This window comes from Uloborus diversus, chromosome 6 (assembly GCF_026930045.1).
Source record: "Uloborus diversus isolate 005 chromosome 6, Udiv.v.3.1, whole genome shotgun sequence".
Classification (NCBI taxonomy): domain Eukaryota; kingdom Metazoa; phylum Arthropoda; class Arachnida; order Araneae; family Uloboridae; genus Uloborus; species Uloborus diversus.
In genome coordinates, this window is record NC_072736.1 from 164,804,956 (window position 1) to 164,817,605 (window position 12,650).

Consider the following 12,650-nt stretch of genomic DNA (forward strand, 5'->3'; position numbering starts at 1 on the left):
CGCATTGATGATTTAGCACATTTGAAGAGTTTTACTTCTGCTTTTTAAATTTATTTGCCCTTAATGTTTTTTAAGTTTCTTCCAGATATTCTGCAACTTGAAGAGAGTTCAACTACTAGCTGAATTTATAGCCCTGATGCAGATGTTCTAGAAAACTCATGATAATATTGTACTGTTCGCTTAAAGAATTGTATAATAGAATGATCTCCAATATTTAGTTTACAAGGATGTCCAGAAATCATTTTCCAAGTTTTCTTAGCTTGACAGCTTTATCAAAACTAATGAAGTTGTTTAAAAAAATAATAAACTTCCATACATAAAATGCCATTCATGTTTCTTATGCTTCTTATTATGCTGATGACTTCAGGAAATTTGTTGCCGAAATGGTCTTTGGACTTTCAACAATGACATACAAACCAACAAAAATTCTGTGTTTAAATGTTAAATAGTGTAATTAAATGAAATTTTGATCTTCTTCATACAAACAGTGCTATATTTCTGATTTGTCACATATTTATTATCATACATTCATATTTATTATCATTCATTTGTATAATAATATTGAAATGTAAAGAGGTAAAACAAACAATAATTTTGCAACAGAAATTGAGAAATAGCTGGAATTCTGTTTTGATTCTCTAAATTTAGAGTTTTGAATTTGTTTTGTAAATCAAATGCTTGTAAGGTTTATGCTTGTTTGTCATGTAAAAATATTGTTTTCAATTTAGATTTTTAATAAATTTTTCGGTATTCAATGCAAGGCTAAAAAATTTAGGTATACATAAAATTATGAAAGATATATTTAGGTTTGTTTATTTCAGCATTAAATGAACAGTTCATTGATGCTTATTCCCTTTATGTAGTTATCCAGAAATCCCCCCCCCCTCTTTCAAGAAGAGATTTTTCTCCCCACTTAAACTACAGGACAGGATTTGAATAACTGCAAATAACTCCAATTTTGGAAGGGATAGGTAGCAGCTGTTATCTTAGTCCACTTCCGACTGTCAATGCACCTTCTCTGTTTCTGACTAAATTCTGGAAGAATTTTTCAGGATGTTGGAATATAGGTCATGTTCATCCATCCATGATACAGGGTAATGAATGGAATTGCAATCTATATGAAAGAATCTGAACAAAAAATTCAATTTATTTCAATCAAGGGTTTTTTTTTTTTTCCACAAACATTCACTTCACAAATAGTATAAAAGAAAATAAATTACAAGCATCAGTATATTTTGCCCTGTCTAATCGAAACTCCCTAATTGAGTAGATGGGAGTAAAGCCTATAACAAAATTTATTTTCTTTATGCTTATAAGTGACTGAAATTTTTGATTAAACTTGTGTTTTGTCCATAGTTATTATTTTTAGGAAATGATACTTTGGAGTAAAGAATTTTTAAAAATTTGATAGTAATAACCACATTTTGAACATGTGAATATTTTAAAGTTACGTTGCATTTCAGAAAACACAAAGATTAATCTTTGCTTATTTTGTTACTTAAGCAGTTATTGACAATAATAGTTGCCCCAAAATCTATAAAAACTACAAATTCTGTTTTGGTACCCTGAATTTGATTTTAATTGTCTCATTGAGAAAAATGTCTTTGTTTTCTCTCTCTCTCTCTTTTTTTTTTGTGTGTAAAAATGTTAGAAATTCTATGTTTGAAATAAAGTTTACAGATGTAACAACACCAAAAAATAAATTGAACATTAGAGACTTTTGTTGTAATCTTTATGTGGTAATGACCTGAACTGTTAGTATGGAATGAATGAGTTTTCTTCATGCTAAGTTGTATTTAAAATCTCTGTCAAAATTAAATGTAAACATTGTTTTTCCACGAACATTGAAAATAAGTAACAAGTCCACTACTGGTGCTGGGAATGATTTTTTTCTTTGTTTCATTAAGAAAGTGTCTACTTTCTTTTCTTTATAATATTGTTTTGATTTGAAAATATTGTTCAAAATGTAAGTAATAGATGCATGATGTGATGCAGAGAAATAAATAAATAACAATAGATACATTTGTTTCTTATTCATATGAGTTAAGTAATGTTTCAAATTACACCCCCTCAACTCCTCAATTTATTCCTGTGTATTTCTATCTACATCAAATTAAGGTATAATATTCAACTTTATTCAAATTAATATTTTAACCAAGAGTGCCTACTGAACCACTAAAATATTTAGAGGGTCTTGGTATTCTTTCTTTTTTTTGGGAGGGGGGGGGGTTACCTCGTTTTGACCATCTACCTATTTCTAGTATTGAACTTTCAAATTTTCCTTTGCATATTTATCTTTCAAATTTTTAATTTAATGTTTAACTTAATCACATTTATATCAGAAAATTGTACAGGGTAAACTTTAACATGCAATTTTAATTAGCATTTTTTTTTAAACAGAAAACCATTTTAATTAGTGATATTGCTTTTTAGTTGGTTACAGGAAATATTTTTTGATTTAAAACTCTTTACAACATTTGCCTTTCCGTTCATTTATTTATTTTCATTTTCTTACCTTTTTTTTATCTCTTTCTTTATTTTGAATCAATTAAATTCTAACACATGGAGGTGAGAATTCACATGCTGCGAACCAAAAAAAAAAGAAAGAAAAGAAAAATTATTACAAAAAAAAAAAAAAAAAAAACTGTCAGCAGATTTAAATGGATATATTTTTGCTGAAATTAAAAAATAATGAATTATTCCTTAGTTTTAACTGTAAAAGGCATGTGACAGCAAAGTTGCACTTTTTGAAGATTAGCCCATTAGTGATTGAACTTTTTAATTAAACTAATGTTTTCTTTTTCGGATAAAAATGCTTAAAATTTTGTGCTTTAAATAAAGTTTATAGATACAATAACACCAAAAAGTAAATTGAACAACAGAGATATATGTTGTTTACTACAACAATAAGATCATGCTATTGATCTGAAAACTTAGCATGAAATAAATGAGTTGTTTTCAATTTTTAGTTTTTGCTTTGTCATAAAAATTCAAAATAAGTACAAGTCCTTTTTTGGTGCTCTGAATTGTTTTAATTTTGTTTCATTAAAAAAATGTCTACTATCTAACTACCTTTCATTCTAGTATTGTTTCGGTATAAAAATGTTGTTGAAAACTTTAAATAATAGATAGTGTACTTTCAAGAAATAAATATAAAATAATGGAGACATCTGTTTCTTATGCATATAAGAATGTTGAAAAATATAATGTGTCAAAATACACCCCCCCCCCCTATTTAACTTCCCAATTTATTTCTGAATATTTCTATCTGCATCTAGTTTCAAATAAAAATGACCTCTGATTAATATAATTTCAGTTTTCAACTTTATACAAATTAATTTATTAATTAGGTGTACCCACTAAACCATTAAAATATTCAAAGATTCTTAATCTCTCTTTTTTTTTTTTTTTTTTGAGTGGGTTGGGGCGAGATAGGATCAGTGCGGGGTGCCCCAGGTCTTAAGGAGTTCAACTGCCTCTGAAATTAAGGAAAAAAATTGAAAAAACCTAGCACTAAGACTTATTTAACGTCACAAATATACACTGATGGCCTCAGGGGAGGGGCTATACAGATTTTGTTGCATTAGGCCTAAAATGTATAGATCCTGGCCTGGATAGGATACCTTGTTTTAAGCTTCTACATATTTCTAGTATTACTGTTTCAAACTTTCCTTTGCATATACATGGGTGCCACACCCCTAACAGCACCCCACCCCCCCGTATGTGGGCATCCCAGGCATATATTTCCTTTCGGAATTTTTAAGCTAATGCTAAACTTTGTTCCATTTAAACCAGAAAATTGTATATTTTTCCTTTTATAGAAAAAAAATAAATAAGTAATGCTTTTGATATCAATACAAAAAATATTTCTATGTTCAAAAATCTTTATAAAGCTTAATTTAATGTAGCAAAAACAACCAATTTTTTATGTTCGTTATTTGTTGCTTATTTATTTATTTTCATTTTCTTAATCAGTTTTTATTCTTTCATTCATTTTGAATCAATTAAAATTATTATATAATTTTCGTTGTCTCGGAATCTTTTGATTAATTTAAAATTGATCGTATTAAAGAGAATAAGATTTAAGAAAAAAAATCTGCTCTTAATTCTGCTAACACAGGGCCATTTTCTCTTTTTTTAATGTTTGAATCAAAATCGAGCGTTTCACTTATTGAACAGCATGCATTTTCGAATCCGCGTGCTTACATCCTTCAGAACCCGTTTCAGCCACTCTTTCCACTCCCGTTTGCGACTATTGTTTTAAATGAAACTCGAAAGCGAACAAGGAGCCAATCTTGCAGCTCGGCGGCAACCCTATTTTCCCCCTGTAACCAGTAGCGCTTTCCGAGCGTAGCTGTTGTCGCAACTCTGAAAACTACGTTTTCATATAGGGACTCTAGTTACTCCAGGTTCACTGGTTTTTCTATTCGACCCTTATTTTCGAACTTTGGCAATGATGCGATTTAGTAAACAAACATGGCGAATTTCATGCCGCCGGATTCTCCCGATGATTTAATCCTGGAAGATGATTATTATGCTTTATTAAATTTGGAAAAATCTGTAATGTATACCTTTCTGTAGTTTATATATATTATATTTTTTATACCTGCCTAGTTATTTTTCTATTTGTAGCTGAACGTTAGGCAGTATTTATTTTAAGTGATGATGATTATTAAATGATCACCCTGTATTTTGTTACGTTAATGCATTCAACAAAAGCTGCAACTATTTATATGATTATTTAAATTATATTTTAATGTGTGTTGCGAGCAGTTATTTTGTAACTCTGGTATAATTTCTCGTTTATTGTTTTAAATTTAGAACTCTACCAGCATAAATATGCAAATACTTGTTAATTCTTTAAAATAGTGTTTTCCTTTAGAAAAACAAGTTTGTATCCTTTTTTTCGTATTGCAGTGCATTCCATGTGGGCAATCGTTCTATCAATTATTTTGATTCATGAAATAATTGATTTTTTATGATGTAAACTGGGTGTTTTATTTGTAGGAATATTTTGAAGTATAGGTCTACTTATTTAGAATATTCAGAGCGGTTAATAGCGATAATAAGCACATTAAGGTTCTTAAAAATCTTACAAAACCAGGTGTTTACCTATGACAGTTATATAATCAATGACAGTTATATAATTAAATAATGAGCAATGCAAATACCAAAAATTTAGCAAATGATATGATAAATAACAATTTAAATTTTTTTTAAAATCACGTTTATAATCACTGAAAGTAACAACTTGTTTTTATCTTTAGTAAACTCAATAATTAAAGTGTGATAAAAAATGTCTTTGTGTTTCCGTCAGGCTTTTTTGGAGGGCATTGAGCCCTACCTCTTTTTTGCATTTCTCAGTGTGACCTCCTTAACCCTTTGAAGTTTTGACAGAACTTCATCTTGAAGACAATTTGTTTTTGCCTTGAAATCTATTTCCCCTGATGATTTGATTTTCAATCAGAACTTTCTCTGTTTTTAACATAATTTTCTAAAAAAAATGTAAAAAAGATTCTGAGTGATTATTAAAAAGAATAATTACAATAGTTACTCTAAAAAAATAATTACTATTGAAAAACTTAGATTTTGTATGCATATAGTGTACCTAAAAGGAACAAAGCACCCCTTTCTGCTACAAAATTTCTATTCCAAAGTGCCCTTTAAATTGAATTAAGGTGCCCTTTCATCTGGAAGTACCCTGCCCTATTTTTGGTCTGGTGGAAACACTATGTCCATATGCTTATTTTTGTTCTAACTTAGACAAATATTGCTAAGTACAGTAGATCCTCGATTTTTTGCAGGTTTATTGTACGCCGTTTCGGTTATATGCGGTTTAAGATTTGACATCTTTACTTATTTTATGCTGATGAGTTTTAGTTTTTCTCGGATGCGGCAATGCAAACAGATAAAATTCCTCTTCCAAAATCCAAACTCCTAAAGATTTCAGATTGCATGTAATAAACTGCATTTTGGCATGCTAATAATGCAGTTTATTACGCCCCCCATGCTTGGGCCACTGGAGACATTTTATGAGATTGGTTCCAGAGCTCTCTCCTGGTTCCAGAGCTCTCTCCAGAGGTAAACACAGTTCAGAACTCACTGAAGAAGAGCTTTTTGAAGTGACAAAGGAGGACAAAAGCAACGAGGACACCAATATCAATGGCACAGAACCCTGGACGTTTAACATTGAAAATTTTGAGTCGTTCTTTGAAAATCGAAATGATCTTTCTGATTTGTTAGTGAAGGAAGATTCTATCATGAAAATGATCATGGATGCCTTAATACTCTGCAAAGAACTACAGAGAAAAATTATTGACTGCCCAAATATTATCATAGCCAGCACCTTTTAATAAGCACTAAATTAATTTGTGTTTTCGTTATGCATGTTGTGCATTTAAATCAATATAAGTGCAGATTAAATTTATATTACAATTAGTCATCACGAGGATGAAGTATTTTTTTTAAATCTACGGAGCCTAGCCTCTATTTTAACACTAATCTTAAGTCTTAATTTACGCGGTTTTGATTTACGCGGCATTTCCGAGGAATGTAACCCCCACGTAAAACGAGGGTCTACTATTGCCATGGGCAGAAAAAGAGCAGTAACTGCAAATTTTTAATTATTATTATTATTATTATTTTTTTTTTTTTTTGCATTTTTGTCATCTGTTGTACGTTAGCTTTTACTCTACAAGCTTGCTTATTCAGTTTCCGCTGAAAAAAAGGCGCAAAAAAAGTCCAATTCCAACATTTCCCTATTCTTAGTATGGAATCTGAAACGCGTTTCATCTGTTATCTCGAAAACTCATTTCTGCAGATACTGCCGTTTACATGCCCATGACAGTATATTCTATTGAATTTTCCTAATTTAAGTCTTTGTCATGAGGTTATTTTTTAAAAAATTTAGAGTAAATATTGGGACTAGAAATATAATGATTAATAACAATGAGTAGAAACAGAAGCTGCGCAAATTTCATTTCTAATAGTTTTATTTTTACACGATATAGGTCTAAATGAAAAACCCGAAAACTGTATATTTCAGATACAATGAAATAATGCTTAATGTGCACAATTTTTAGTATATTGAAAAAATAGTTTCCTAAAGTTTAATTTTCTAATGTAGATAAATGTTTGTGTAAAATTTATTTTATTTTTCAATCTGTATGTGTGTGTGTATGTTTTAAATCATTTAATCTCAACAGCATTATTTTGTTTTGAACATAATCAATCAATTACATTAACACAACAGAACATCAACAGTTTTTTAGTGTAACTTTTTTCTTTCTAGGCCAGTGCTGATGATATCACAAATTCTTATAGACGTCTTAGTAAATTATATCACCCGGATAAACATTTAGATCCCGTCAAAAAGAAAAATGCAGAAATTCTGTTCAATAAAATTAAAACAGCATACGAAGGTATGACTTTTTTCTTTTTTTAAAAAGGCAGTAGTACTACAAAGTGGACTATATTTTTATATGTTCTATTTTGTTAGTATTTATTATCATAATTAAATAGCATAGTTTATATAATGACATATGAGGCTGTGAGAAAAGTGGAAAAATTAAAAATTTAGAGATAACCAGTACACATGGTAGGTGAACCTCTCCTCTGTCTTGGGGCAAGAGATGGTACTAGTAGGCCTGGTAGGTGCTGCTGTACAGCATGATTTAGAAAAAAAAATCAATGAAAGCCTACCTAGGATGTTATCTTTAAACGTGTTTTACTCAAAACTTGAAAATGTCCACTTACATCCCTTTGCTTCTCACTGCCTCATATATTCTGTAGCATATTTTATATCATGTCATTATGTAATATTTGTCACGTAACATATGTTATGTAATGTTTATAAATTTATTCAGCATAAATTCTCATGTGAGGCATCTTAAATTAGTTTAAATGAAAAAAAAAATTCCATTGATTTACTGGTAAAAATTGACCCATTATAAACAATCAGCCAACAGGTCGATTTATCACTTATTTCCGATTTAATGATGCATCCCTACACATATATTATACTCTAGTGATACCCGCACGGCTTTGCCCGTAATAGAAAAATCAAAAGGTCTTTTGGTTCGCCTGTATATTTACAAATAATGTATGGTGAATTTTCTCGCCAGTTGGCTTGTACCCATCTTACGGTTCCACGTTATGATAATTTCGTATCTCGCCAATTGGCTTCTGCCCATGTTAGGGTTCCACGTTATGATAGTTTCGTAATTTACTCGTCCATCTTATGATATTTTTTTTCTTAAAATTGGAATAGAAAAAGAACCACATCAAATTTTCGAAAAATCGCTTGGAGGTGCACACCCCCATGCTACATACTAACTTTGTGCCAAATTTCATGAAAATCGGCCGAACGGTTTAGGCGCTATGCGCGTCACAGACATCCTATAGACATCCAGACATCCTCCGAACAGAGAGACTTTCAGCTTTATTATTAGTAAAGAAGTTGCAAACTAATAGGATTTTGGAAATTTGAACTAAGAGATGATTAAACTGGAACGCCTCCGCAATAGAAGTTTCATCTGGTGGTGGTGCTGCAAAATTTAATAAAAAATACTAATAATTTAAAGTGGAACGTAATTAATATGCTATACAGTCATATATTTGTTTAAACGCTTTAGAAACGCATGATGTGAAAATGTTGGATATAATTTGAGGTTAATGGCCTACAGCTAAGCTGAAAATTAGGCAACTCATTTCCAACTAAAAATTTGAGGTAGTGGTCTGCCCGAGGAAAATAAAACATGAATCATTCTTTACACTGAAAAACATTTATTTGACACATATTGAAAAATGATTACAACACAATGATTTGTTCCCCGAAGAAAAATTTAAAAAAAGAGATCTTACAATAAGTCCATGCATGGATCAAAAGTCCTGTCGATGTTCCATGGTGACACCTCACCGGTCGATGGACGGCATAGCAATTTCCACCAGAATTGCAGGCTGGTCAGTTCGTACCACGTGAGCAACGTTCACCACATCAGGAGAAAACATACCGAAGATGGACACGATCTTCTTTCACCGGAGAACAAATGACCCACATCAGGGAAAATTATAACTTTTCACTTTGATAGACGTCATCACAACACACGCTTTCCAAACTTGAGTCATCAGCAGTGCTTTTTCAGGAAAGACCAGACCTCACCTGAGAGGCCAGTAGCGAAAAATTTATGATGACATTTGACGAACACGTTCACAAAACACAAACAACACAAGACGAGGAGACGAGTAGAAGAAAAGTAGCAATCGAGCTACGGCCGGTCTGCGTATTTATAGCCAGATTCGGCCTTTCTCGAAACAATGTGACGTTACATTATTTGCATATTGCCAGAACAACACAACTCGGTAATCACACAGCTTGCAGGTTGCACAATTCTTATTTAATTTGGCATTCAGCACTTAACACCTCAACATGGCTTCATCACGTCATCGACACGTGCTGTTTCGGAAGTTTACCGACGTCTGCCGAATGACGGCAACCAATCACAGCGTGCCACATGTTTTTCCGAACACTTCCGATTCAAACTCGGACATTTGAGTGTCGGTGGCAGGTGGATGGGATTCCCCGCGCAAGGTTTTTCTCCCGGAATGGCAAAAGGTAAGTCACAAAATGATTTTTTTTTTTAAACAATATTGGTGAAATCCTTCAAGAACCAAAAATAAAGGCATTTAGCCCAACAGAAAATTTTTATTTATTGGCTATTGCCTCTAATTATTGAAATTATTGATTAAATAATTTTATTAATACACTCATCTTCGTCAGTGTGTAGTAAATTTATTTTCACCAAATGCTCTTTATTCACGCCTCTTTTCCTATGAGGCACAGAGTCTTTTCAGGCACTGTTGCAGAATTCCAACGCTGGGTTTCTTCCAAAAAGGGTTGGAAGAAAGGTTTCTTCTAGGGCTTAGGGCTTCCAGGGAAAGAAACTGGAAAAAATCGGAAGAAAAAAATAGAAGGAACCGGATGAAACAACAGGGGGAAAAAAAAGTTAAAAATTAAATGTATTAAATTAGCATGAATAAATTCTTTGAATTTTTACTTCAAAAGCAAAAAAGATGGTTGACATCATTAACATTAGAAGCAGTGATTTCGGGAAAATATACTATTTTTGACTAGAAACTTTGCTTCGCTGGCACTTAAAGAAATTGTTTTTTAGTTTCTCCCCAAAAAATATCAAACAGTTGTTATACAAATTTATTATGTGAGGCAGTGATGGACTATTTTAAGTTTCGAGTAAAACGCGTTTAAAGATCAGATCCTAGGTAGGCTTTCATTGAAATTTTTTTCTAAATCATGCTATACAGCAGCACCTACCAGGACTACTAGTACAATCTCTTGCCCCAAATCAGAGGAGAGGTTCCCCTACTATTTGTGTACTGGTTATCTCCAAATTTTTAATTTTGCCACTTGCATCCCTTTGCTTCTCACTGCCTCATATATTCTTTTATTCTGACATTTGTATCAGAATACTAATTTCAAAGTACTATTTCTCTAACATGTTTTGAATATTTTTATCCAATATAGTTATTAAATTTCTTCTGCAAGAATATTTCATTCATTGTTTTTACAATGATGTCTTTTAAATGAGCTAGTAAATAGCTCTGAAAAGTTAATTTTCATTTAGTTGCAACAGATACTTCTATTCTAGTGACTTTATCTAGAAGTTCTCATTTTTACGAAATCAATATCGTCATACATTGTCTGCTATTTAATTTGAAGTTTGTAGTAGTACTATACAGTTAAATTATTACTTTAACATGTGTAATCAGTATTTATAAGTCTAACTGTGTGCTCTTCTGTCCAGTTTTTTTTTGCATGTCTTCTGTTTACTGAAAGAAACTCGCCAGCCTTGTAGAATTGTTATGTCTATTTTCTTTATCGACTTTAAATGTTTCTATATAAAAATGTGGGTGCAAAAGCCAGCAAGTTTTAAAAATTATAAATTTTTTAATGTCTATTAATTGCTACTATTATTGTTTTTAGTGTTGAATGATCCTCATCAACGAGCTATTTATGACACATTAGGTATCAAAGGCTTAGAAACTGAAGGATGGCAGGTAATTCATTTTTTCTTAATTGAAATATAGTGGAGTCGTGAAAATCTAAGGTGATTGGGGACTTTGCACCACCTCGAATTACCGAAAACTCGGATTATCCCCAAAGTTCTTTCGGGCAACTTAAAGACATGCACCTTTTACTTCCTTATACAATAAAATGAAAATATTGTCTTTACGAAAAATTTATCTCTCAAATTTCATTTTCAGTTACTCCAAAACGAATTTTCATGTTTTTCTAATGTTATCTGAACGCATTTTTATGTCCGTAAAATTGTAGGCAATCAAAAACTAGTCACACCAAATCCATTTCGATAAGTTTTGTCGTGGCATTTGAGGGCCTATGTATTTATTTCACATAACATAAAAATGGTTAGCCATAAAAAGTTAAAATTTTGTACGTACATGTGATTGTACGGCGTCAAGTTATGCGCACCCCTTTTTGATTACAATCGAGTATTCCAAAGCAGCTGTTTATTTGTTTGTTGTAGCAAAACAATGTTTTACTTTTAAGCTATTTTTTGTATCAAGTTTATTAACTCTAATGCTTTTAAACCATCTCTAGTAGTCAATGGATATTTCACTTGGCAAGTGTTGTTGACTCTTTAATACTGTTTTATTGCATTATTGTAGGTAGTAAAGGAAGTTCTAGAATAGCAAAACATTTCTATTTTCATTTCTATGAATGCGAAATATTTTTTTAATAATAAAAAATATACTTTAAGACACTGATAAAGCAATCCGAATTAAGCAGAACCTGAGACTTTTGAGACTTAGATTTTCAAGACTCTACTGTATATTCTTGGTGCTGCTTGAAATGAGTATTTTTGGGTTAGTATTAGTGGCGGATGCAAGGGAAGGGTCATGACCCCCCTCCCCCCCAAACTGTCGACACTATTATGTGTCCATATTGTGATCAAACAATTTGAATAAATGTTAACAAATGCAGTAATCTTTTTAGTTTATCAAAAAAAAAAAAAGCAAAGTAAACATTTGATATACAACTTCTTTTCATTGCTTATGAAATTAATCAGCAGTGACGTTCCTTTCAATTTTTCTGAGGGTATACTCCCAGTAATCCACTACGCACAATATGTGCATGCAATCACATACATAATACGGTAATCAGTAATGCTTTTGCCCTATTAGGTGCATTATTCCTAGTAGATTTGGTGCTTTTTGTTGACACCCAAGCAGTTTCAGAAATTTTTCTCTCCCAAAGCCGTACGTTTGTTTGTAGGGGGTGGTGGGGGAGGGACTCATTCCTTAACATGACCCCCCCCCCTAAAATGGTAGTCTATATCCGCCCCTGGTTAGTATGTTAATTATATTGTATTGTGTAATGTAACGACTCAAACCAGCCTTTTCTGCCTGTTTAACATCTTTTATTATTTAAATTTTTTTAATTAACTTTTTAAAATATTTTGCTGCTAAAGTTGTTTACCACTGTTTGCAAAACACATGTTTTGTAGTTAAAATATGAAAAAGTTCAGTGACACGGTTTTGTACACTGAAGTATTTGCATAATTTTTTTTCATTGTATTAAACTTTAAAAAAAATAAATAATTTAATATTTTTTA

The 12,650-nt window shown here is 31.5% G+C and overlaps 1 protein-coding gene across 1 annotated transcript in view; it reads left to right on the top strand.

Annotated features, from left to right (window-relative positions):
* The first annotated feature begins 4,463 nt into the window (after positions 1–4,463).
* The window catches only part of LOC129223833 (dnaJ homolog subfamily C member 11-like), a 53,096-nt gene continuing 44,909 nt past the window's right edge, over positions 4,464–12,650 (top strand). The window contains exons 1-3 of the mRNA XM_054858193.1: positions 4,464–4,560; positions 7,292–7,421; positions 11,000–11,073. Of these exons, the coding sequence (XP_054714168.1) occupies positions 4,477–4,560; positions 7,292–7,421; positions 11,000–11,073 (288 nt within the window). The 5' untranslated portion in view covers positions 4,464–4,476. The remainder of the gene's footprint in view (positions 4,561–7,291; positions 7,422–10,999; positions 11,074–12,650) is intronic.